Source organism: Natator depressus, chromosome 7 (genome assembly GCF_965152275.1).
Source record: "Natator depressus isolate rNatDep1 chromosome 7, rNatDep2.hap1, whole genome shotgun sequence".
Lineage (NCBI taxonomy): Eukaryota > Metazoa > Chordata > Testudines > Cheloniidae > Natator > Natator depressus.
In genome coordinates, this window is record NC_134240.1 from 114,881,626 (window position 1) to 114,905,785 (window position 24,160).

The window sequence follows — 24,160 nt, forward strand, 5'->3', positions numbered from 1 at the left end:
CTTCTGTATTTTAAAACATGTTACTGCTATCCACCTACATATTAGTTTCCTTACTATTATTTTAGACACATATTACACATACCATGTTAACAACTGACCTAATTCTATATTTATCTTATGGGTGAACAGAATATATATCTTGGCTAAATAATTACTAAAATCAGAAAAGACAGCTATCTCAAAAGCTTATTTAGAAGAATGCAATAGACACCAAAGGAGAGAAATAATTAAGGGTAGCACAATGGGGTAGAAACAGAAGAAATTGCATGAGATTAAGAAAAGACTAACTGTCAGAAAAAGCTTCCAGACCATGACATCTAGCAGACAATGAAACAGCGGGATGTGGTAGAATCCCCGTTACTTTGTGTAGTTTAATCCTAAATGCCCTAACACTAACAATAACTCCGTATGGAACGACCTTGTAGTGACTATGGGATACATCACAAGAGTTAACAGACCCTTCCCAGCTCTAATATCTATGAGCCTCTATATAAAATAAATAAATTATATATATAATTCAACGTAGGATTGCTTTTACTTTACAGCACTTTGCTATAGCAATATCCTTTACAATGTTATAATGTTGCTATAAGAAGCAGAGTTATGAAAACTTCACTCCAAGCACTGAAAATACTGAGGATTCTCAAAACTAGACTAAAATATTTTATTAGGACTACAATATTATGCACACAGCTTATGGTTTCAAGATGTTTTCTGAACATTTCTACTAGATTATAACAATTGTTAAAAAAATCAACTTTACTAATTTTTCCCCCTTTTAAATCTCAGGATGCTAGAGCCATAGTAATATTTTCTGAAAGGACATCATGCAGCTGTCTTTAAGATCTAGTCGCTAGTATCTAATAAATTAACCTTGCTGACATTTTTTTATAGTATAAAATCATGTTTTAAGACCTAGAGATATTGGTCTCTTTATATTAAAAATACAGGTATAGTTTATAGAAAGTTAATAAATTGATAATAGAGGACAAAAGCATGTCAGACATGAGCAGTATGTGTTAAAGGTGGTTATAACTATATCAGTAAAGGTGTTATAAGTAACCTATTGACCTGTTGGTGTCTATATCACTTAATCATTTATTAAAACATCTCCTGAGCACTGACTAATGTCAAACACTATTTACAGATGTACAACTAATCAAGTGTAATTGAGAGACATGTTACATTAGAAATTAAATTCTCCAACAAAATAAATTTTATGCCAGATTTATAAACAGATTCATTTATGTGGGCTCTGTTGCATTTTTATTATAGTAATTTTCCTGGGTTTTTTTTTTTTTTTTTTTTAAATGTTGACTCTACTCTCATTAGAACCTCTATACCAGTATATAGAAGAAAGCCTGCATAGGCAGCAATTACAACTAATACCATAGAAAATAGACAAATCTGTAAAAATAAAGTATTAAAACCATTTTCATTGTGTAATGAAGGTGGGAGAAAAGAGAAAGCTCACGAGGCCTTATTACCATGCAACTTTTTCCACACAACATGCACAAATACATCAAAAAGGATATTTTCAATGTTTCTGCGCAAGTTTTCATTGAGTTTTGCTTCAAGTTCACCAAGTTCTTCTTCTGCCTTTCTAACATCTTTTTGTAGTTCAAGCCGAGACTTTCTTGTGTCATAATAACCTCCAGTCAGAGCACCACGATGGCTGACTTGATCACCTATGAACAGAACAGAATTAAATGGTACTTTTGTACTGCACACCCATAGGACATGTTGTTCAAAGCAGTTCCTAGAAGCTAATGATTATTCTGTTAATATGTATTTTAAGTACTGTCAATTTCCTAGAGAGATTCTATACAATTCTGAGGAGTCATGCATGCATGTAATGTTTGCAATTAATTTACAAAATGTCACTTTCAAATGTTAACAAGGCAAAAAAAATCACATTTATTTTTGTAAAGCTTTTAAAAAGTGTATTTAATGCCTCAAGACTAGCAGATTCCTAGCATGATGAACTGCCTTCTCTCAGCATCAAGCAGTTCAATTTCTTTTAACAACTTCTGAAAACATGTAATCCATATGAAAGTCAATTTATACGAACAATGGGGACATCCAAACACCATATCACTACCAGTTTTTTAAAATGCATCATGGTAGAGCACTTTTGAGAAAAGTGGCCGAAACAAGCAGACACAACCAAGGCAAACTGGGCTAACCTGAAACAACTAGTGTGCGCTCTATTAAAACACTCCACTCAAAAAGGAGCAAGATCCAACCTTCTCTTAACATTTGCTGTTACACTGCATCCTTTTTACCAAGTCTTCTGCCGTAACTCGATCTGTAATTGCCGTCCCGGTTGATCAAAACCTTAGTCTGCTTTAGGCCTGACAAATCTTATGGTTAACTGTTTTGCCTAAGAAACGTTACTTGTCACTAACTGGGATTCTTAAAGAACTGCCTCTGAAGATGCACACTGGATGAAAACAGCAACAATGCTGCTGGACCCAGAATCTTCTATAATGCAATGACTGTTTGGGTCATGCAAGTAACATGTGTGGATCCTAAGATTTGGACTCCAGGATATAAAATGGACTGTGGCCTCAACTGCCCTTAGTTTGTTCTTGCACACTGAAAGATTCATTAAAGCACTCTGGAAAAATACAGGAAAGTGACAGAGTGGATCTGCAGAACACAACACAACAAGAACCAGTTATTGTTAAATAATCTCTCTCTCTCAGAGTGGGTATCTGGGGAACATCTCAAAGGAGAGAGAACCTAGCAGCGTAGCCCATGGGGAGCCACTAAACAGAAGATTGCTCTCCAAAAAACAGGCAGATATCTCGTCAAGACAGACATGTGTCTAGTATACCAAAGTAGCAAACTGCACTTCGTAGTCATTAAGCGGTACATAAGCATGCCACGGAAGTTGTTTTAAACTGAGTGGAATAAGCGTCTCAATTCCTCAGGGACATCAATACCTGATAAAATTGGATATAAGTCTAATCCATTTTGTAAGTCTCTGGGATGAGGAGAAACTCCTACTGATTTGTCACTCAAGTCACAAAAAACCTAGAGAACTTAACATTCAGGTTGTTTCATCGAGCTTACCCAGGTAAATTACCATAGCATCAGGTTTTGCAAAGAACACTAGGAAAGTAATAGACTGGTTTCAGTGAACCTCAATCTGCCAAAGACCCTGTTTTTCCATTAAATTCATTATATAATTGTGATACATACCTTCCAAAGTAATACAATCCATAGTGAAAGCTCTGGCCAACTGTGTAGACACCTCCATGCTACGACAAATGAGTGTCTTTCCAAAAACATGTTTGAAGGCTTTGTCAAATCTGGGATTGTATCTCAGTTTACTGATCATAGGAATAGCGTCCTAAAAATGTAGCATTCACATCAATAAAGCAGTACATACCAACAATAAGAACAATAAGTTGCACGAATATGTCACACATAGCCTGAAGCATCCTCTGAGTGCACTGTGCAATTGCCAGAGAAAAATAATTTACAGAGAACCCTTTGGCAACCCAACAAAAAGAACAAAATAAAATAAACACTCAAATTTACAATAAGAACTTTTGTAATCTTTTGTAATGTAAACATTAGGAACAGGTCATTCCTATGTACTGAAAATTAATGAAGCAAGTCCATTTAGAACTGTGCATGCCATCATAATTTACATAAACGTCTGTGATTGTGAACACAAATTACTGTCTCTGTGTATGGCCATGTGTTCTTTAAACTGCTGCACAATCAATTAGGGGGTAGGCTTATTACAATTTCCCAGACACACCAAAAAATATTGCACATGCAAGTTAGGCACAAATAATTCTGAAAATCTGAAGGGACTGATTTAAGGTTTGATCTTGCTCTCACTGAAGCAATGACAGGTCTGCCAGTAATTTCAACAGGAACAGGATCAGGTGCTAAGTAGCAACTGAGTGAGTTTAAATGATTTTTGTTACTGTAACTGTCAATTTAACCTTTTCTGTACAAGGAATAAGATATTGTGGGTGCCACCAGAAACAATGTATTTCCAAAGTAAATGTGTGTGAGGAATCAGGTTATTCCTATCAGTATCATTTATGTTTCATTGTTTATGCAAAATTAAATAGACTGTGTAAAAAGTCTACCTGACCTATCTCACCATAGGAAATCAGTTATTTTCTTTAACTAGCCTACAATTTCAAATAGATATTTACTGTAAGTATAGTATATAATTTACTAGTGGAAATATAACGGTCTTAACAAAATTTTCATAGTGGCAATAAAGCACAACTTATTTCAAATAATAAATTTCGCTGTCTTATACTACGTCATACTATCCTCTTGTCCAGGTCTTGTAAAAAGGCTGCCTTCCAACTTGAGGAAAGTACATTTGACAACTCTTATAACAATTACCATTTCTATTATGATAACAATGAAATTTTTCCTTTCATTCTCACCTCTGTATCTTTTTAAACACATGAAGTTTAACATTACTTTTTTGAATCTGCCAGGTGTTAGAGATTCTTGAAGAAGCGCAATACTGAAAAAAATATTTAGTTGGACATGGCCAGCCTGAAGAAAATGACATTATAGAGTAGCACCAGCAAGAGCACGTAGCATCTATGTGACATAAACATGGGACTTATACGTAATCTACTGGGAGAAAAAACAGAAGTCAGTATCAACATAGTGACTCACATTGGTTTCAGGGTAAGCAGTATCTCTAACATCCAGCTTGTTGAGAGGCAGAAAAGTTACTTCTCCAGGAAGGTTCATTTTATTAAACTCCATTAAGATCTTTGTACTGACCTCATCGGAATCCACAATATGATAAAATAACCTAATTTAACAGACCAAAGAAAAAAAACACCAAGATTTTATTATGCCAAAATCATTGATATTTTCTACCCCAAACTCAAATTTCCAGGAACCACTAAACAAGACAAAACCATGTTTTATTCTCTCTACAGGTTTTGGCATTACCACACCTTAGAAAATACAAATGGAAAAAATAATGGTCACAGAAATTTTTAAAATAGGAAAATAATTTACACAATACTAAAATCTGCTGAAACACCATTTAAGTAGTTGGGACAGGGGTGTTTTTTTGTACTTTTTTTTTTTTTTTTTAAATAGTCATCTTATTCAGTTTCATCCAGATGAAGCCACCCAAGAACTTACTAGTATTGGTCACAGAAAAGCCCAATAAACGTTTGACCTCAGGTCTTTTTTCTCATCAGCTGTGCATACCTGTCACATACCCCTGCAATAGCAAGCCTATTCAGTCTACTGTAAGAGTTTACACAGAAACACTTTGTCCAAGATAGGATCATGGGTAGACAAAATTAAAATGCTCTGTTCCACGCAATCAACTTTCAGCCAGGTGCTGAAAGGGTAATAAAAAGCATTTTCCCAGTGGCAGTGGGTGCTATCATCATTAATCAAAGGGAGTCAAAAAGTGTAATTTTAACTGCTTCTGAGATTAACTCTCTTCCTATTGTTTAGGACATCGAACACAGCATCCCACTACGCTTTAAAAGGAAAAGAAAAAAAAATGATAAAAACCACCATTGCCAATAATGTTTATTAAAAGGTGTGTGTTTGGACTTAAAGAAAATCATCAGGAAGTTTACAAGAATAAATACTAGAACAAATTGTGTATGGCTACGAGATTGTTAGCCTTCTTAGGAAATGTGGACTTCACCACCAATACTCATGCCTTTGCTACCTCCAGATTGGATCATTGTGACATACTCTCCTTGAGGCTATTAACCACTTGGAAATTTCAGCAGGTCCACAGACTGCAGTTAAATGCTTGGTTAAATGCTTACTTAGTATTCTTTCTGGGAGCATCTCTCAAACTCCTACTCTAAAGACAACAGTGGCTTCCAATTAATTTCCAAGTACTATTCAAACGATAGCCCGATGGTTTGGAGCCTATGTATCCTACAAGAAAAGGAGTACTTGTGGCACCTTAGAGACTAACAAATGTATTTGAGCATAAGCTTTCATGAGCTACAGCTCACTTCATTGGAGGCATTCAGTGGAAAATACAGTGGGGAGATTTTATATACACAGAGAACATGAAACAATGGGTGTTACCATACACACTGTAAGGAGAGTGATCACTTAAGGTGAGCTATTGCCAGCAGGAGGGGGGGGGAAGACCTTTTGTAGTGATAATCAAGATGGGCCATTTCCAGCAGTTCACAAGAACATCTGAGGAACAGTGGGGAGTGGGGGAGAGGGGGAATAAACATGGGGAAATAGTTTACTTTGTGTAATGACCCATCCACTCCCAGTCTCTATTCAAGCCTAAGTTAATTGTATCCAGTTTGCAAATTAATTCCAATTCAGTAGTCTCTCCTTGGAGTCTGTTTTTGAAGTTTTTTTGTTGAAGAATTGCAAATTTTAGATCTATAAATTGAGTGACGAAAGAGATTGAAGTGTTCTCCAACTGGTTTTTGGATGATACAATTCTTGACGTCTGATTTGTGTCCATTTATTCTTTTACATAGAGACTGTCCAGTTTGACCAACGTACATGGCAGAGGGGCATTGCTGGCACCTATCACATTGGTAGATGTGCAGGTGAACGAGCCTCTGATAGTGTGGCTGATGCGATTCGGCCCTATGCTGGTGTCCCCTAAATAGATATGTGGACACAGTTGGCAACGGGCTTTGTTGCAAGGATAGGTTCCTGGGTTAGTGGTTCTGTTGTGTGGTTGCTGATGAGTATTTGCTTCAGGTTGGGGGGCTGTCTGTAAGCAAAGACTGGCCTATCTCTCAAGATCTGTGAGAATGAGGGATCATCCTTCAGGATAGGTTGTAGATCCTTGATAAAGCGCTGGAGAGGTTTTAGTTGGGGGTTGAAGGTGACGGCTAGTGGCGTTCTGTTACTTTATTTGTTGCGCCTGTCAAGAATTATAATATTCAAAAACCAGTTGGAGAACACTTCAATCTCTTTGATCCCTCGATTACAGACCTAACAGTTGCAATTCTTCAACAAAAAAACTGCAAAAACAGACTCCAACGAGAGACTGCTGAATTGGAATTAATTTGCAAACTGGATACAATTAACTTAGGCTTGAATAGAGACTGGGAGTGGATGGGTCATTACACAAAGTAAGCTATTTCCCTATGTTTATTCCCCCCCCCCCCCCCACTGTTCCTCAGACGTTCTTGTCAACTGCTGGAAATGGCCCACCTTGATTATCAAAAGATTTTTCTCCCGCCCCCCCCCCCCCCCCGCTGGTAATAGCTCACCTTAAGTGATCACTCTCCTTACAGTGTGTATGGTAACACTCATTGTTTCATGTTCTCTGTGTATATAAAATCTCCCCACTGTATTTTCCGTTGAATGCAGCCGATGAAGTGAACTGTAGCTCACAAAAGCTTATGCTCAAATAAATTTGTTAGTTAGTCTCTAAGGTGCCACAAGTACTCCTTTTCTTTTTGCGAATACAGACTAACATGGCTGCTACTCTGAAATCCTACAGACTACCATTTCTGTTGTACCCTGACATTTACCAGGTTATGTGGGCAAATAACCTCTAGATGTTTACATAATGGACTATGGGAAGGACTCAGTGAAGAGCTCTTGAGTCTGGAATTTGCTCTCCTCCCCACAGTTTTGCTCAGTACAGCCCAAGCCTACTGAGCTTTTGGGCACACAGCAAGGATTTTCCTAAGGGGACAGGTTGAGAGAAGGAAGGGTGTAATTTGGGTAGTGAGTTTTACTCGGGTAAAGAGCTCTTTTCAGTGTCTTTTTGATACTGTGTGGATTTGATTATTGTGCATACACGCAACTAAAGTTGACAGCAGGCCGAATGTATACATCAAAAAATAAACCCTCCTATGGCAAGCTTGTGCCAGCAACTGGCTTTCAACATGCATGAAGTTGAACGTCTTCCTCTTACCCTTTCAAACTCAAGAAGAATTCAATACAGTATAATTTACCTGTTCCCTGCAGTAACTTCAACACAAGTGTAGAAAGCAGGCTCACACTCAAAATTATTCATCACAATTCCATGGTAACCATTTAGAACATGTTGGTTTATGCCTTTCCGGCGAAAGTGCTCCAAGACTTTGTTTATGCTGTCTATACCATTTAGAATGGCCTGTCATAAAAAAAATATAATGAATAACTCATATTACTAGACTTTGAGGATCACGTGACCTACAAATAATGCTAATCTAGAATTTTTTGTCCTTTGTCTTGCCAGTTTAAAATATAAACTGACAAAATATTTGTAAGCTTATTGCTTGGATTTCAAGTTTGTTAGTGATTTCTAATTGAGATCATGGGTCATTCACGATCTGCCTCTCAGCTGCTCAGTGTCAGCCATTGGGCCTTATGAAGGCCACAATCACTGATCAATTCTTGTTAGGACTGCAGACAACACATGGCTACCCATATGGGTGGTGCATGTGAGCTGTCACTGACTACTCTAAGGCCACCACATGTTTCCTCCCAGCCACTGACAGCAAGCTCCTGCTTTGGATACAGGAACCAATAGGCATGGTAATTTGAGAGTCTGAGAGCCACCAGTTTTTCAATGCTTTGATAAACTCAAACTGAATTTCAGCAAAAAATTTCTCCCTCCAAAAACTGGCTTTAGGCTGAGAATAAATAGGAGATATTTCAGCCCAAAAATCATTCTTTTTCAGAGAGCGATAAGTATTTGAAAAATAAGGCTTATGAAAAAGTTCTGGTACTGTGATCTGCAGCCATAGACTGTTTTTTCCCCTAAAAGATGTGGCAATTATCTTTAAAAGATATGAAACCTTTCCTCATGTCAGATAATCAATTAGTAACTTTCACAAATGCACAGTATCTCACCTTTCCTGTTGCTGCTCTAAGAAGTTGCTGTTTCTTCTCCAAATCCTCTCGTTTTGCAGCAAGAGCTTGTTGTTCTGCATTCTCCTCTCTCCATAGATAACTACAAAATGAGACAAAAGCCAGGTTAACATTATTAAGCACTTTGATTACCAGAAAATTCTTAGCAAGTAAAACTGGGTTAACTTCCTTCTAGAGCAGTAATTTTTTAAAAATTGAAATGTAGATGTTTAAACTTCCAAAACATGACTGTATTTAAAAATACATAAGTAGTTATGCCAAGTTAACGACTATACAGCTGGCACTCTTTACATTTTACACATAATAAAACAAATTTTAAATAAATTTACTAACTTTCTTTCACTCTGTAGTTCATCTTTTTTGTTTTTCACCTCATAATACTTTCTGTCCAGTTCTTCAACACGAGCTTTCACCTCATTAAGATCTTGGTCCAATTTCTAATGCACATAAAAAAAAATAAATCTTTCAACTGTAAAACTCTAGCTTTAAATCCCTCTATTATCCAATTCTAGCTTTAAATCCCTATATTACAATTCAGAATTAATTCCTGTAACTTTTTCCATGATTTGCACTAAAATTACTCAAGTGGTAAGAAAAAACAGATCTTCAGAGGTCAGCAGCAGCAGCATGGAGACTATGAAGAAACTGGGTGCTAACAGCCAGGCAAGAAGGACAAAGAAGAAAACGAGATTTATTTTGTTGATTCGGATGTTCCAGCCACCTTTGGAATTAAAAGGATTAGAGAATTGGCAGAAATACTCAAAACCATCATAGGTTACACTATAAACTGGAATCAAAGAGACACATTACTCCCATCTGCTTGGAAGTTTGTTCCTTCACAACACAAAAATAATAAGCCTCTGAGGCTAAGAATATATTGCATGTTAGCCTTCCATGCTACTCTTGCTATAATCAAGGTTCTAGTGTGTTCCCCAATAAAGTCAAGTACTGGTATTACTTAGCTGCAGGTACTCTGCTAATGCAGCATATCTGGAGAACTTGCCAGTGGATATTCCTCTGTCCCCATTGTCTGGGAATTAAGAGCTTTCATTTATTTCAGCAGCTCAATGACTAGGAATTTACAAGTAATAACTTTAGGATTCTTAATAATAGTACTACTATTTTCTGCAGTCTTAAAATCTTTTATTTTTATTGCTCACTTTTCCAGTCTCCAGACCAATTTCTCCAAAACACCTCCATGTTACAAAAAAAACAGCCAATTATTTTAGCTTGGTTAGAAGCATTTGTGTATATGTCATTTTACACACACATACGTTTCAGCACCGACAAGATCCTTTTCACTTCCAGAAGAAACAGAGGCTTGAGAGTGGTTTATTGCAGGAACTCTGCCAGTAAAAATAGCCAGAGTGGTATGCCATTTCCCTCACTCAACCAACTAAAGAGAATTGCTCGAGTAGCATGGCTCTCTTCCAAAATATGGTTTACACTGGCAGAACACTTTCTTCCTCAGTGTGACTATGTTCATAAACTTTATCAGGTTTCACATTTATCACCAAGTTCAGGAGATTTATTATGCAATAGAGATTGTAAAAGCTGCATCTGTCAGCACATCAAGCATATGGCATTAGCAGTGGGCATACCCCCTGCATGGCCATGTAACTGGTTAGAACTGATTCTTCATTTGTATGGCTTCTCCTGACATACTGGGGGTGTTAAACAGTCTGGAAAAATCAACACCATTAGAATAGGCCACCGTTCAACCTTGATTAAAGGCTCCAACAAAACAGCCAGCATAGTGCCATCAAAGCTGCTGTCAATTCTCCCATCCAGAATCAGGAACATTCCTTATCCCTTCATTAATACTCTGCAGTCTTGCTGAACCTTTAGAAAATATGCACGATATCTTAGTTGGACAGCAACACAGGACAGACCAATATTCTGCTCAACATATGTTCTGCTGTGGCTTTTAGCCACAGGACTCATAGGCCTGGGGTAAAGAAGAAATATTTGATCTTTGATCATACGATAAGACAAAATATAATGTCACTATGTAAATGCATGGTAGCCAATATAAATGCCCAAACCTTGAATACTGTGTGCAGTTCTGGTCACCCTATTTCAAAAAGATATATTAGAATTGGGAAAAGTACGAAGAAGGGCAACAAAAAAAGAGTAGAGGAATGGAACTACCACCATCTGAGAAGAGAGATTAAAAAGATTGATACTGTTCATTTTAGAAGAGAGATAACGTGTGGATATGATAGAGATCCATAAAATCACAAATGGTATAGAGAAAAAGTATTATTTACCTCATCACATAACAAGAACTAGGGGTCACACAATGAAATTAATAGACAACAAGTTTAAAAACAAAAAAAGAAGTACTTCATACAATTCATAATCAACCTGTGGAACTCATTGCCAGGGATGTTGTGAAGGCCAAAAGTATAACTGGGTTCAAAAAATAATTAGATAAGCACATGGAGGATAGGTCCATCAATGGCTATTAGCCAAGGTGCTCAGGGATGCAACCCCATGCTCTCACTGTCCCTAAACCTCTGACTGCCAGAAGCTGGTACTGGACGACAGTAGATGAATCACTTGATGACGACCCTTTTCTGAACATTTCCTCCGAAGCATCTGGCACCGGCCACTGTCAGAAGACAGGATATTGGGCTAGATGGACCATTGGTCTGACCCAGTAGGGCCATTCTTATATTCTTATGCAGTGCCCCAGGTGGAGCATTTAGAAGGCATTACTCCCAATGCCTTCTGGAGTTGTCATATACAAAAAAGGGAAAACACCCATAGTTAGACCCCACAAAACGGTACAGAATATACTCCGCTGTACGGCTGGCCAGCTCCTGTGGCTGGTGCAGAGGAAGGCAAAGTAACGATTCCTCTGGACACCCTTCTAGGGAAGCTAAAGCCCTGTGGGACACTAACATAGTGAATAAGGAATACGACTATATTTTGCTCCTATGCCAAGTATTTAAAAGATGTGGGGGGAGCAAAAACCACCTAATTTTTGAGCCTGAGTTTCAAATGCCTTGTAAAGTTTTCTAGGAAAATTATACCTTAACCTACCACATGTGAAACTTCAGGCAGATTGATTTAGTACTGAACAAAAAAGTTAAGTGTAAGTGTAAAAAGTCAGGTCTAAAAATAAATCCTTGTTTTGAAGTAGGTAGAAACTAGCTTCCCTCCACATGTGAGAGTAAAAGGTAATTTATAAGTGGTTCATATTAAATAGGCACACCCTTATAAGGCTGTAGGGCTTAAACCTGTGCAAAAACAATTACAATTCAAGAGAGACATATAAAAATGAAAATCTAACAAAGCAAACAAGATTGCGGAGTGACAACTGATATTTAGCTTTAAACTGGAAACAGGAAAGCATGCAGTGCTAAAGGCCATAGGAAAGGAGAAACAAAGCAAAGAAACAGGCCTCAAGGACTAAAGTTACACCAGACAGTAAACAAAAATATTCACAGAAGCTTTGAAGTCACAATGTGGAAGATAAGAATTTATTTTCATAAATAATATCCACAAAGTTATTATTATTATTAGGTGATAACGTATGCAGCGTGTCGTTGCCAACATTACACAGAAAAGGTTTTCCTCATGATTGCAAGCGCTTTGGAGGACAGGATTAAAATTCAAAATGATCTGGACAAACAGGAGAAACGATCTGAAGTAAACAGGATGAAATTCAATAAAGACAAATGCAAAGTACTCCACTTAGGAAGGAACAATCAATCAGCTGCACACATACAAAATAGAAAATGACCTCCTAGGAAGAAGTACTGGGGAAAGGGACGTAGGGGCATAATGGATCACAAGCTAAATATAAGTCAAGAGTGTAACACTGTTGCAAAAAAAGGAATCATCATTTTCAGATGTACCAGCAGGAGTGTTGTAAGCAAGACATGAGAAGTATTCGTTCCACTCTACTCCAAGCTGATTAGGCCTCAGCTGTAGTATTGTGTCCACTTCTGGGCACCACATTTCAGGAAAGATGTGGACAAATTGAAGAAAGTCCAGAGAAGAGCAACAAAAATGATTAAAGGTCTAGAAAACATGACCTATGAGGGAAGGTTGAAAAAATTGGATTTGTTTAGTCTGGAGAAGAGAAGACCGAGACGGGACATGATAATAGTTTTCAAGTACATAAAAGGTTGTTACAAGGAGGAGCGTGAAAAATTGTTCTCAACCTCTGAGAACAGACAAGAAGCAATGGGCTTAAATTGCAGCAAGGACGGTTTAGGTTGGACATTAGGAAAAGCTTCCTAACTGTCAGGGTGGTTAAGCACTGGAATAAACTGCTCAGGCAGGTTATGGAATCTCCATCATTGGAGATTTAAGAGAAGGTTAGATGAACACCTATCAGGAACGGTCTAGGCAATACTTGTCCTGCCACGAGTTCAGGGGACTGGACGAGATGACTACTCAAGGTCCCTTCCAGTCCTAGGATTCTATGATAACAGTTACTTAATGTATCCACTGTATAGATACCCCACATGCTGTATTTAAGTTTGATCCTCCTCCACATGTCTTTCATCAGAGATTTAGTGAAGTGAATGATCAGACTCCATAATGGTGATAATTTCTTTATTTTTTTCTAGAGAACTTTTCCTTTAATACTACAGCAGCACAGAGTACCTGACAGAATTTAAGGAAACCTCTTCTGCACCAGTATTTCTCTTAGGCATTACGATTCAGTGTTCTCCAAATTCTTATCCTTCCCTAAAGCATCACACAGAAGATTTTGAAAGCAGATGTTCTGAATAACAAAGGGCACACACTAAAACACAAGATAGTCCCTCTTCTCTTTTGTGCAGATGGGAACTGATTCCTATTGCATACAAAGTGCTTTGCCTATATTAAGACTTGTACAATTATCTAACAGGGTTCAAAGGAACACACTCTCAATCCAAATGCAAAATCCATGCAACATGCAGTTGAAGGAATAGTGTTTTTGTTTTAAATAAAAAATTAACAGAACTATTTCTAAGACTTAAGAAAAATTTTGGATCAAATTATCCATGAGTGTTGTTAACTGGCAGAAACAGTAATACATGGGCATGCAGTCTTAGAGGATGTTGCTGAATGCTGTCTAGCTAATTTTTTTCCTCCCTCCAAAATCAGGAAAAAAGAAATATATGGTGTTGAAGAAAAATATTTGAGAACAGGACTCTAAAATTAGTGTTAGCATGCAAACATTTATAATAGTGCAGGACACAATAAGACCCTCTCTTGTCCTCTAGATTTTAAATAGAAATAAAACTCATTCATTGAAACAAATCCAATTATGAACACAGAGTTTTGACCAGTGGTGGGCAACCTGCGGCCATCAGGGTGATCTGATTGTGGGCCGTGAGGCATTTTGCTGACATTGACTGTCTGCAGGCACCGCCCCCCTCAACTCCCAGTGGCCACGGTTCTCTGTTCCTGGCCAATGGAAGCTGTGGAAAGCGGCACCTGCAGGCAAAGGGGCTACAGGGACATACTGGCCGCCGCTTCCCACAGCTCCCATTGGCCAAGGAACAGAGAACTGCGGCCACTGGGAGCTGCAGGGGGTGGTGCCTAAGGACAGTCAACATCAGCAAAATATCTCACGGCCCCCAATCAGATTACCCTGATGGGCTGCATGCGGCCCAGGGGCTGCAGGTTGCTCACCAGTGGTTTAGCCTTTCCTCTCAAAATATCTCTGCAGTAATAACTCAGAACTCCTTACACTGTATTGCTCCAGATTCTTCTCTTTATTAGCCTCTGTATCTTCTAAATCTTTGTGTATTGCTGCAATCTGTCGTTTTTTGTCATTGATTGCCTGATCTAGAGACTTGAGTTCCTTTTTAATCCACTTATCCCTCTCTTCTTTGGAAGTAAACTGGCTTCCTCGGCCTTGTTTTGCATAAAGATCTGTTCTTTCCTGGGTAGCTTGTGCTAATCTAGATCAGAGAGACAGAGAGAGAAAAAATAAGTTTCTTTATAATATGTCAAACATATTTCATTTGAAGATTTTATTCAGAAGATCTTCAAGAACAAAGTGCTATCAAATTAATTTTAAACTGTTAACAGTGGTCAAAAGACACTTTGAATTATTTTTTGCAAGCTGTATAATTATCTCAGAGAAAGCTTTAAAATGAGCAAAGCAACTAAGAGGCACCAATTTACTGTTGTACTGAATTTTCATTTACTCTCCATGGGTTTTTTAAAACTTGAAAACAAGTTCCTTTTCACTTATCAAGTTTGCCTTTTTCTAATAAGCAAAAGATCCTCACTTTGTTTCTTCAAGAACAGGGCAACATGGCTCTAATGCCTCCTTCTTCACTAGTAAATCACTGATTCTTTGAACAAAGCTTTAATAAGGTTCTTGAGAAACAACAATTATCTTCAAACTCAATGCCGCTGCAAGCAACAAGCAAATACAACACAGGGCCACATAAGCACCGATCGTGTGCGCTTTTCATTTTTTTAATTGTTGGCAAAAGGGGTATTTCTTTGTAAATAAAAAACCATTTAGACAAATGCATTCTCTCACTTTATAACAGCTGTAATGTATGTACAATTTTCGTTATATACTGCTTTGGCATTATTTTTCTTGCTCCTTCTAAAATGGTTTAATTCCTTGTACTGTGAGCCACAGACCTAGCAATTCCTCGCTCTTCTTTTTCTTTTACACTGTTGAATTTGGGTTCTGTTTCTGCTAGCTCTTTCTGCTTCTCCTCAATTTTCTCAAGAAGCTTCTGTCTCTCCTTTAACAGTCTTTTCTAAAAGTAAACAAAGTAATATTTAATACCAGTAACTTAGCAGATCAACTTTGTATAATCATTAAATTAGTGAACTTAGTACGGCATTTCTGGAACATATTTTAAGATCTGTAAAAATGCTAGATGGACTCCACTGCTTGTCTGACACTACACTGCTTTGTCACATGACAGAGGTAGGTTCAGGAGCAACCTTGAATCAGCAAGATTTGAGAAGGTGCAGCTACACTAGAAGGGTAACAAAGATCAGTACAGGCCGAACAGTTGTACTCAGTGCTGCTACACTGACTAATCTTCTTTCAGACAATTCACAACATCGTCCCTTTAGTATTTACCATATGCTTGAAAAAGATGAGGACAACAGCTACAGCTAGTTGATTTTACAATATGGGGGCAGAAAGAAATAACTGATCTATCATCATGTTTTACAGCACTCAAAAGTACGCTACACACTTCAGGGCACAGAACTCTTGTATTGTTGTGAAGTTCTTCCAGTGTAATTAAATCTTACATCTACCCAGGGCTGTGAGTTCAATCCTCGAGGGGGCCATTTATGGATATGGGGCAAAAACTGGGGATTGGTCCTGCTTTGAGCAGGGGGTTGGACTAGATGACCTCCTGGAGGTCCCTTCCAACCCTGATATTCTAGGATTCTATTAGTAGGTATCATAATACCTTAGTACTGATAATACACGTATAAGTTATAGCCAAAAATGTGATCCATACAAAATATTGAATTTGTACATTTTATTCTTGCAGCTGCTTCTCACCCTTTGTTCACTGTTGCCAGCTAGTTCATCTTGCAAGTCCTTAGCTTTAAGTTCTAATTTGGTCCTCTGCTTAATCTGCTCCTGTCGCTCAGCACTGAGTTGTTCCTTCTCCTCTTTCATCGCTGAAATCTTTGTTTTTAGTTCTCGAACTTGTCGTTCAATATCCTACACAGACAGAATTATGTAATATATGTTATTAAACACACACAAACCTTCTATCACAGCTTGATCTAATCCATATTTCAGTACCCATTAAGGGAATTAGCACAAGACAGCTTCATTATTTAACCATTAAGATTAAAGAGAATGTGAGAAGAAAAGAATAGTCACCACAATATGAAGTCCAAAAATCTTTAAAATTAACCTTAAAAATAAGTTGCTTCTTTAATTTGCTTTAAAATTTAGGAACACCCATAGGATAACTCAGATTCCTAGGCCAGAGGAGTCTGTTGTGATCAACTAGTCCATTGGTTCCCAAACTGGGGGGGGGGGAGTGAGTGAAGAAATTCCAAGAGGGGCATAGGCTAGCTCCCGGCCCCTCCCCTCCTATCCACCTCCCCCGCAGCCATGCTGCCACGGAGGCAGCACAGCTTGCGCCCGTCCACCTCCCAGACTTTCCAATAAGCCTGTCCTGCCGCTCTGAGGGGCCTGTTAAGGGGGCAGGGAGAGCGGGGGTTGGATAAGGGGCAGGTGGTCCCGGGGGGGCAGTCAGGGGACAGGGAGTGGTTGGATGGGATGGAAGGTTCTGGGGACGAGGTCCGGAGACGGTGGGGGGGGGGGGGAGCTGTGGATAGGCGTGGGAGTCTGGGGGGGTCCTGTCGGGGGTGGGTGTGTGGACAGGGGTCGGGGCAGTCAGGGGACAAGGAGCAGGGGGGTTTGGGGGTCCCGAAAAGGGGCGGTCAGGTGACAAGGAGCGGGGGGGTTGGATGATGGTAAAGGAGAGGTGCGGGGTGTGAGGGTTTCTCAAAAGTTAAAAAGGGGGCGTGATGCTGAAAAGTTTGGGAACCACTGATCTAGTCTGACCTCTTGTGAAATACAAGCCATAGAACTCCCTCAAAATAATTCCTTTTAAATTAGAGTACATCTTTTTAACTATCCAGCCTTGATTTATAAATGGTCCGTGATGGGGAATCCACTATGACCCATGGTAAACTCTTCCCATGACTAATGACTCTGTTTTAAAAATGTACATCTTATTTCCAGTCTCAATTTGCATAGCTTCAACTTCCACCCATTAAATTGGTTTATCCCTTTCTCTCCTAAACTGAAGAGACCATTATTAAATATTTGTTCCCCATGTAGATACCTGTAAGATTGAACAAGTCAAACCTTAACCGTCTCTAGGTAGACTAAATTCTTTGAGTCTATCACTATCAGGCATGTTTTCTAATCCTTTAATCATTCTCATGGCTCTTCTCTGAACCCACTCCAATTAATCACTATCCTTCTTGAATTGTGGACTCCACAATTCAGTATAATATTCCAGCAGCGGTTGCAACAGCGCCAAATACAGACTTAAAATAACCTTTCTACTCCTACTCGAGAGTCCCTGTTCATGCATCCAAGGATCACATTAGCTCTTTTGACTACAGCATCATACTGTACGCTCACATTCAGCTGATAAACGACCACGAACTGCAAATCTTTTCCAGGGTTCTGATTCCCAAGATAGAGGCCCTCATCCTGTAAGTATGGCCTACATTCTTTACTCCTACATGTATATATTTGCACTTAGGCATATTATTTGTCTGGGCCCAGCTTACCAAGCAATGCAGATCAGTCTGTATCACTGACCCGTCCTTCATTATTTACCACTCCCCAATCTTTGTGTTGTCTGTAAATGTTATAAGTTATGATTTTATGTTTTCTTCAAGGTCATTAATAAAAATGTTAAATAATGTAAGGCTAAATACCAATCTCTGAGGGTCCCCACTAGAAATACACCCGCTCAATGATGATCCCGCATTTACAACTACATTTTGAGACCTAGATCAACACTACTACCTTTATAAATCAAACCTGTGATCTCATTTTATATATATCAAATTGGTTTGACAGGATTCATTTTCCATTGATTGGCATTAAATAATCAAATAACTCCAAATTCTGTGTTTAAATTCACTCAAATTTGAGATATCTGACTGAAATGTTCACACACACAAAAAGTGACCCGAAAGACTTTTCAAGGCAATTAGACTATGTATAGTCAATGCAAAAACCTTGAGTTGCTCATGTTAGTACACTGCTTCTAGATTTTACCTCCATTTTATCTCTAGCATCTTGTTGTGCATCTCTCAACTGCCTTGATTTTTCTCCACTTGTCTCTCGTTTGGCAGAAAGCTGTACAGAAATAATATTGCTTAATGAATAAGTTCCATTTTTTAAATCACTCATTGATTCAGAAAGAAAATGTTAATTTGGTACATTAACGAGCACAAAAATTTCACAATTTAACTATTCTATTTACGGTAAGCAAATGTCCATACAAGACTATGTACGTTTAAATATTAAGTGTTCGTCACAAAGGAAATATGTAATGAAGGGTAACAAGATGCTTTACCTCATCAAGTTTAGCACGTGTTTCATTGAGTTCCTGGTTATAAATGGTGTATTCTAATGCTCTCCTCATTTTATCCCACTTCTGATACTGAGCTAGCTCTTCTTTCTCCTCTTCCAGGGTATGTAATCGCTCTTCAATGTACTTCAACAACTCATTGATTTTCTCTCGTTTACCCTCTTTAGAAAATGAGAAGCAAGACAAAGACAGCAACTAAATTATTATTATATTCAGAATATTTGTTTTTCTTTTTACATCATTCTCTTATCTTTGATTCATAAGTAAAGCTTTTGATTTGAAAAAACAGATTGACTGAAATGAAGATCTAGGTCTGGACACCTCTTTCCAAAAATTCCCATCTTTCAAGGCTCATGCTATTCCAACTCTACTTCCGTTTCTCAGTAGGAAATAGTTAATGGGCAACTGTTCCGAGCATAAATGTAACAGAATGAAGCCATCGCTGGACTTTGCCAAAAATATTATATGTGGGTATTTTCTGGAATCAAATTATCAAAAATTGAAAGCTCTATTTATAAAGCTACTGCACTCTAGGTCTCTACTCTAAGTCTAATATAAATTCCATGTCTCACAAGTACAAGGTAACTTAAGTCAATTCAAATGTGTGCTCTACAAGCTCATAATCCAGAAATCTAACAAAGATAATTAAATTGCAAATGAAAGTTTAGTCAGAAGACTAAACAAACCACAGCAACAGCCTTTTATGGACATCCTCTTCCATAAAGTAAAGGGGATGTAAAGGGACTCTAGGAGCCCTGGATCCAGCTGGGGGACAATTTCACCAGTGCAGAAACTGTAGAATACAGTCACAGGCTGCCTTCCGGGGACCTCCTCACAAACTCTGGCAGAAGGACCATAATGGGGTGGAGAAGTGTGTCACTGCAAGGCAAATGGGTGTGTCTTCTAGGTAACAAAGACAGCAGACTCCCAAGAGTCAACAGGTTCAGTGCCTTTTACACTTCCCATTGTGAAGAGTAAACAAATAAAACCACTCATTTAAACAGATCTCTAAAAAAGGAACAAAAGTGGGTGCTAGAATATTAATGCATGCCACAATGAAGTTGAGATACAATGCCCAAGATACAAGATTCATTCCAATGAAGCTAAAGCAGTTCACAGAATGCATAACATCGGTCTAGAAAAGGCAGCTGGTGTGCAACTTGCTGCTCGATCCATTAAACACCAGCTACCAAAGGTAAAAGATCTATCCACTTCTACAGAAGCTAGAATATGGATAAAATTTACTACACTAAAGAACATTTTGGAGATACAGAGGGCAATGGGTTTCAGCAAACTAGTTTACACTACCAGAAAGTGACAGCCCCTGAAAGAGGCAAGAGAGTATGCTAACTATGCAAACAAAATTTTCATGGGAAGTTGATTACATACATAACCATAATTTCCCAAACAGTTCTCTTGAGCAGTTGATGAGGACTTTGAATAATTATGTCAATATGTTACTATTAAACAGAATGTTTTACAGGCTTTCCTGAATGAACATGAAGCTGCACTGAAGAGTCTTATTTAATACACTGTTTTTGAAGCCTGGTATAAATACAACTAAATTACATAAATGAACCCATCAACTTTCAAAAGCTTTAAAAAAGTCAGGAATTTTCAGTAAACTAGATCAGTGTTTTTGTCTCTGTTGGACTGTATGACTGCACAGACTGATGCTTTCTAAAGGCACTCCTGTCATCTACAAATTGGCAACATACATCGAAAGTATTGGGCAGGTACTATTTTGGATGATGTAAGGATTGTTGTGTTTAAATTGACTTTGGTGTTAAATTCTAATACAAACTGATACCATAGGTCATTTTTAATGCATGGCAATTTTTGATACGTCTGAAAAACAAATGCTAATTCTACTTATAGCAAAGGCTTTTGTAAGAAAAAAAAAAAAAAAAATTTACATTTAGTCAACATGAAGATCATGAAAGATAAAGGCCAGACAATTTGGAGATAGAGCTGTCTGTCCATTGAGTATTCCTGAATTGTTGGGGATTGTGTTTTAGATGTAAAGGTTGAACCTCTCTAGTCTGGCACCCTCAGGACCTGATCGGTGCCGAACCAGAGAATTTGCCGAACCACAGGAGGTCAATGCAGAGTGCCAGTGGGTCTCCATAGGCGCGGGAAGTGGAGGTGCGGGGGCTGCTACAGCACCCCGAGGCTTTGCAACCAGCGTGGCCCCCTGCCGCCACCCAGGGTCCCAGCCACTGGCCCCCGCCTGGGGGCTCTACTGCCAGCCCCAGGTTCTCGTCCTCCCTCCCGGAGCCTGAACGCTGCAAATCAGCTGTTCGCAGCGCTGCAGAAGGGCTGGGAGGGAGGAGGAGGTGGTGGTGGTAAGTGCAGGGCCACCAGCGTGCAAGAGGCATGGAGGGAGGGGGGAGCTTGGCACCATTGGATGCTCCACACCTACTAATTTTTCCCCGTGGGTGCTCCAGGCCCAGAGCACCCATGGAGTCGGCGCCTATGCTGGAGCACAGATGTTGCCGGACCAGGGAGTGACGGATTACAGAGGTTCAACCTGTATAAGAAAACGGGTAAGTTAGGGAGATGAGAGGGAGAATGAGATAAAGATATCAGAACGTGAATTGAAAGTGTAACTGTTGCCTTAAAACCAGGGGCCACGTACTCCCTTGCATAATGAGACCAAATTCCATGACAACCACAGCTAAATCCAGCTACAACATTGATCTATTCTCTCGCTACTCCCCACCACAAATGCACACAACTATGGCTCATAGCTGAAGTCATCCATTGCTGTAAAAGCAGTCAATCATTTCCGAGGATTTTTTTTTGCATAATGCTCATCAGGCAACCTAGCTCCAGTTCCCAGGCCTTGAATACTCTGATATGGTCCAGGCAGCCAAAAACTCAGAATCCCCCCGCTGCATGTATACCAGTGAAGGGGTCAGCTAGAAGCCATTTTCATAGATTTGGCTCCTGGGCCTCAGCTGCTGCTGTTGTGCTTTTCAGACAGTCCAACATGCCAGCCTGCACTTCTAGTTCCCCCACTCCTTAAGTGCAAATTAGGCTCCAATTCTGGCTCCATGGAACAGTGCAGGGAGAACACACAGTAATCCAATTAACTCCCACTCATGGGGAAAGCTGGAGAACAAGTGACAGCTGCAGCCAGGACCAGCTAGGACAGGGATTCTCAAACTGGGGGTCAGGACCCCTCAGGGGGTCACGAGGTTATTACGTGGGGGGGGTTCCGAGCTGTCAACCTCCACCCCAAATCCCGCTTTGCCTTCAGCATTTATAATGGCGTTAAATATATAAAAAAGTGTTTTTAATTTATAAGGGGGGGTCGCACTCAGAGGCTTGCTATGTTAAAGCAGTCACCAGTAAAAAAGTTTGAGAGCCACTGAGCTATGGCAAGAAGATAGAACTAAACACTGGAAGTCTGTTTATAGCAAGAGTGAATTCCATCGTAAAAAAAAAAATTTGATTTCTGTGGCATCTTGGGAAAAAGTGTCAAATTCTGCATTTGTGCAGTCCACAGGTGCCTGACTGAAATGAACGGGGAAGTTCACAAAATTTAGAGCTATTGTTTCAGGATTCCTCAGGAAGACATCAATGCCAGTTTGCATGTACAAGTTATGTCCACAAATAAGGGCCAGAAATGTAACTTAAGAAGTGAAAATTGACTCTGGAGCACAACCTGGTAGCAAATTCCATAGCTGAAGAATATATGATACTCTGGCCCTAACTCTGAATTTTCTGGCTTTTTTAAGTTTGTAAGCATCATAACCCAAGCTTTTTTTAAACGTTATTTATTTTAGCAGTACCAGTGGATAAAAACTTCCCCTCCCACTGCTTCGGTGCAGCATTCTGTGTACTGGTTAACTGCCACCTGCAACCCAGCAGTAGGTTACATGTATAGATGTTCTATAGAGCTTGTAAAGCCCTTTGGAATCTTTGGAGTGAAAGAAAAAAATCAAAATATTAAATTTATCAAACATTTACAAATAAAACTAAAGAATTAATTTTAACAAGCAAGTTATAAACCCTGAAATTAGTGGAACTATGCTGGCACGAACTAGGACATTCCTTATATAAAAGAAACACAGGGGATAAAGATAACTATTTTTACCCGTTTCTTTCATTAAGGAAATACTTTCTTCTTTACGCTCATCATACACTCTAGTACCAGCTACTTCTCTTAACAACTTCAGTCTCTGAGAGTCAGGAGCTGTTGCCATCTGGTTGATCTAAGAATTCAAGAAAACAAAGTTACAAGATTACATTTTGAACATCATGTTCCTTATATAGTAATAATGATCAACATCCCATAAGAGATCTAATATGGCGCATGTCTCTTATAATTGTTTAATTACAGCAGAACTTCATTAATTCTCATTTAGTTTACCAACAGACCTGATAACTCTTTCCAGTCAGGTATCATATGCTTAAAATCAAGCTAGTATGAAACATTCAGCTGAAAACCCACCCTGCCAATTTCTGATATATACTTGCTTAAGGATACAATTCTTCAGGACTGGGTTTTTTCAGGAAGATTAGAAATTCTCATTTACCCTACTTTCCCCCTTTTGAGACATGAATTACTTTTTAAGAGACAGGAAGTTGTATACTTTTATGAATCTGCTTGTAATTCATTTTTATTAATTTTCAAATGCTAGCAGTGTAAGTCAGTATTTCTTGGACTTCAAAAGGAGAAAATATATCAGCTTAACGGATTTTCATAGAAACTTAACTATGCGCATTAATATTCTGCTGCAGCAAGACTACCTCTTACTCTCCCTATCTCCACAAGGCCATGTACTTCAACATAACATGTCAAAAATAAAAAAAACACAACCGTCAGCTCACACTGCAGTCGTCCTTCACACCACCAGCACCTGGCGCTCTAACATTACTGAAATTGTGTGTGGGCTTTAAATAATTAATACCATGCCAGGTTCACTATTCTTCTCTAGAACTTTAACCATTCTTCATAAGAATTTTAGTTGTTCCATCTTTATGGTATGCTTGTAGATAAAGGTTTTCAATTTATACAGAGCATGAAGACTAGTATATCTACTTCGACTTTTAACCGGTGATAGGATCCACGTCGGCTGACTCCTGCACTAGCACAGAGTTACTTTCTAACTCAAGTTTTTTATTTGTTCCTCAATTTGGCAAATTCAGTGCATAGCAAAAACATATCCTGTGTTGCTAAATGGGAATTATCGATATTGCTCTTATTTTTTCAGTTTTTCTTGACAGTCAAGTACTTGCAGATAAAA

The 24,160-nt window shown here is 38.8% G+C and overlaps 1 protein-coding gene across 2 annotated transcripts in view; it reads right to left on the reverse strand.

Moving 5' to 3' along the window:
* Positions 1 to 24,160, reverse strand: part of SMC3 (structural maintenance of chromosomes 3) — a 49,576-nt gene that overhangs the window by 9,199 nt on the left and 16,217 nt on the right. For both annotated transcript variants that reach the window (XM_074959366.1, XM_074959367.1), the window contains 12 exons: positions 23,008 to 23,125; positions 18,891 to 19,066; positions 18,590 to 18,670; positions 16,331 to 16,495; positions 15,442 to 15,563; positions 14,528 to 14,741; positions 9,163 to 9,266; positions 8,812 to 8,911; positions 7,929 to 8,089; positions 4,669 to 4,810; positions 3,208 to 3,358; positions 1,536 to 1,688 (listed from right to left, as the gene is read on the reverse strand). In XM_074959366.1, coding sequence (XP_074815467.1) covers positions 1,536 to 1,688; positions 3,208 to 3,358; positions 4,669 to 4,810; positions 7,929 to 8,089; positions 8,812 to 8,911; positions 9,163 to 9,266; positions 14,528 to 14,741; positions 15,442 to 15,563; positions 16,331 to 16,495; positions 18,590 to 18,670; positions 18,891 to 19,066; positions 23,008 to 23,125 — 1,687 coding nt within the window. The remainder of the gene's footprint in view (positions 1 to 1,535; positions 1,689 to 3,207; positions 3,359 to 4,668; positions 4,811 to 7,928; positions 8,090 to 8,811; positions 8,912 to 9,162; positions 9,267 to 14,527; positions 14,742 to 15,441; positions 15,564 to 16,330; positions 16,496 to 18,589; positions 18,671 to 18,890; positions 19,067 to 23,007; positions 23,126 to 24,160) is intronic.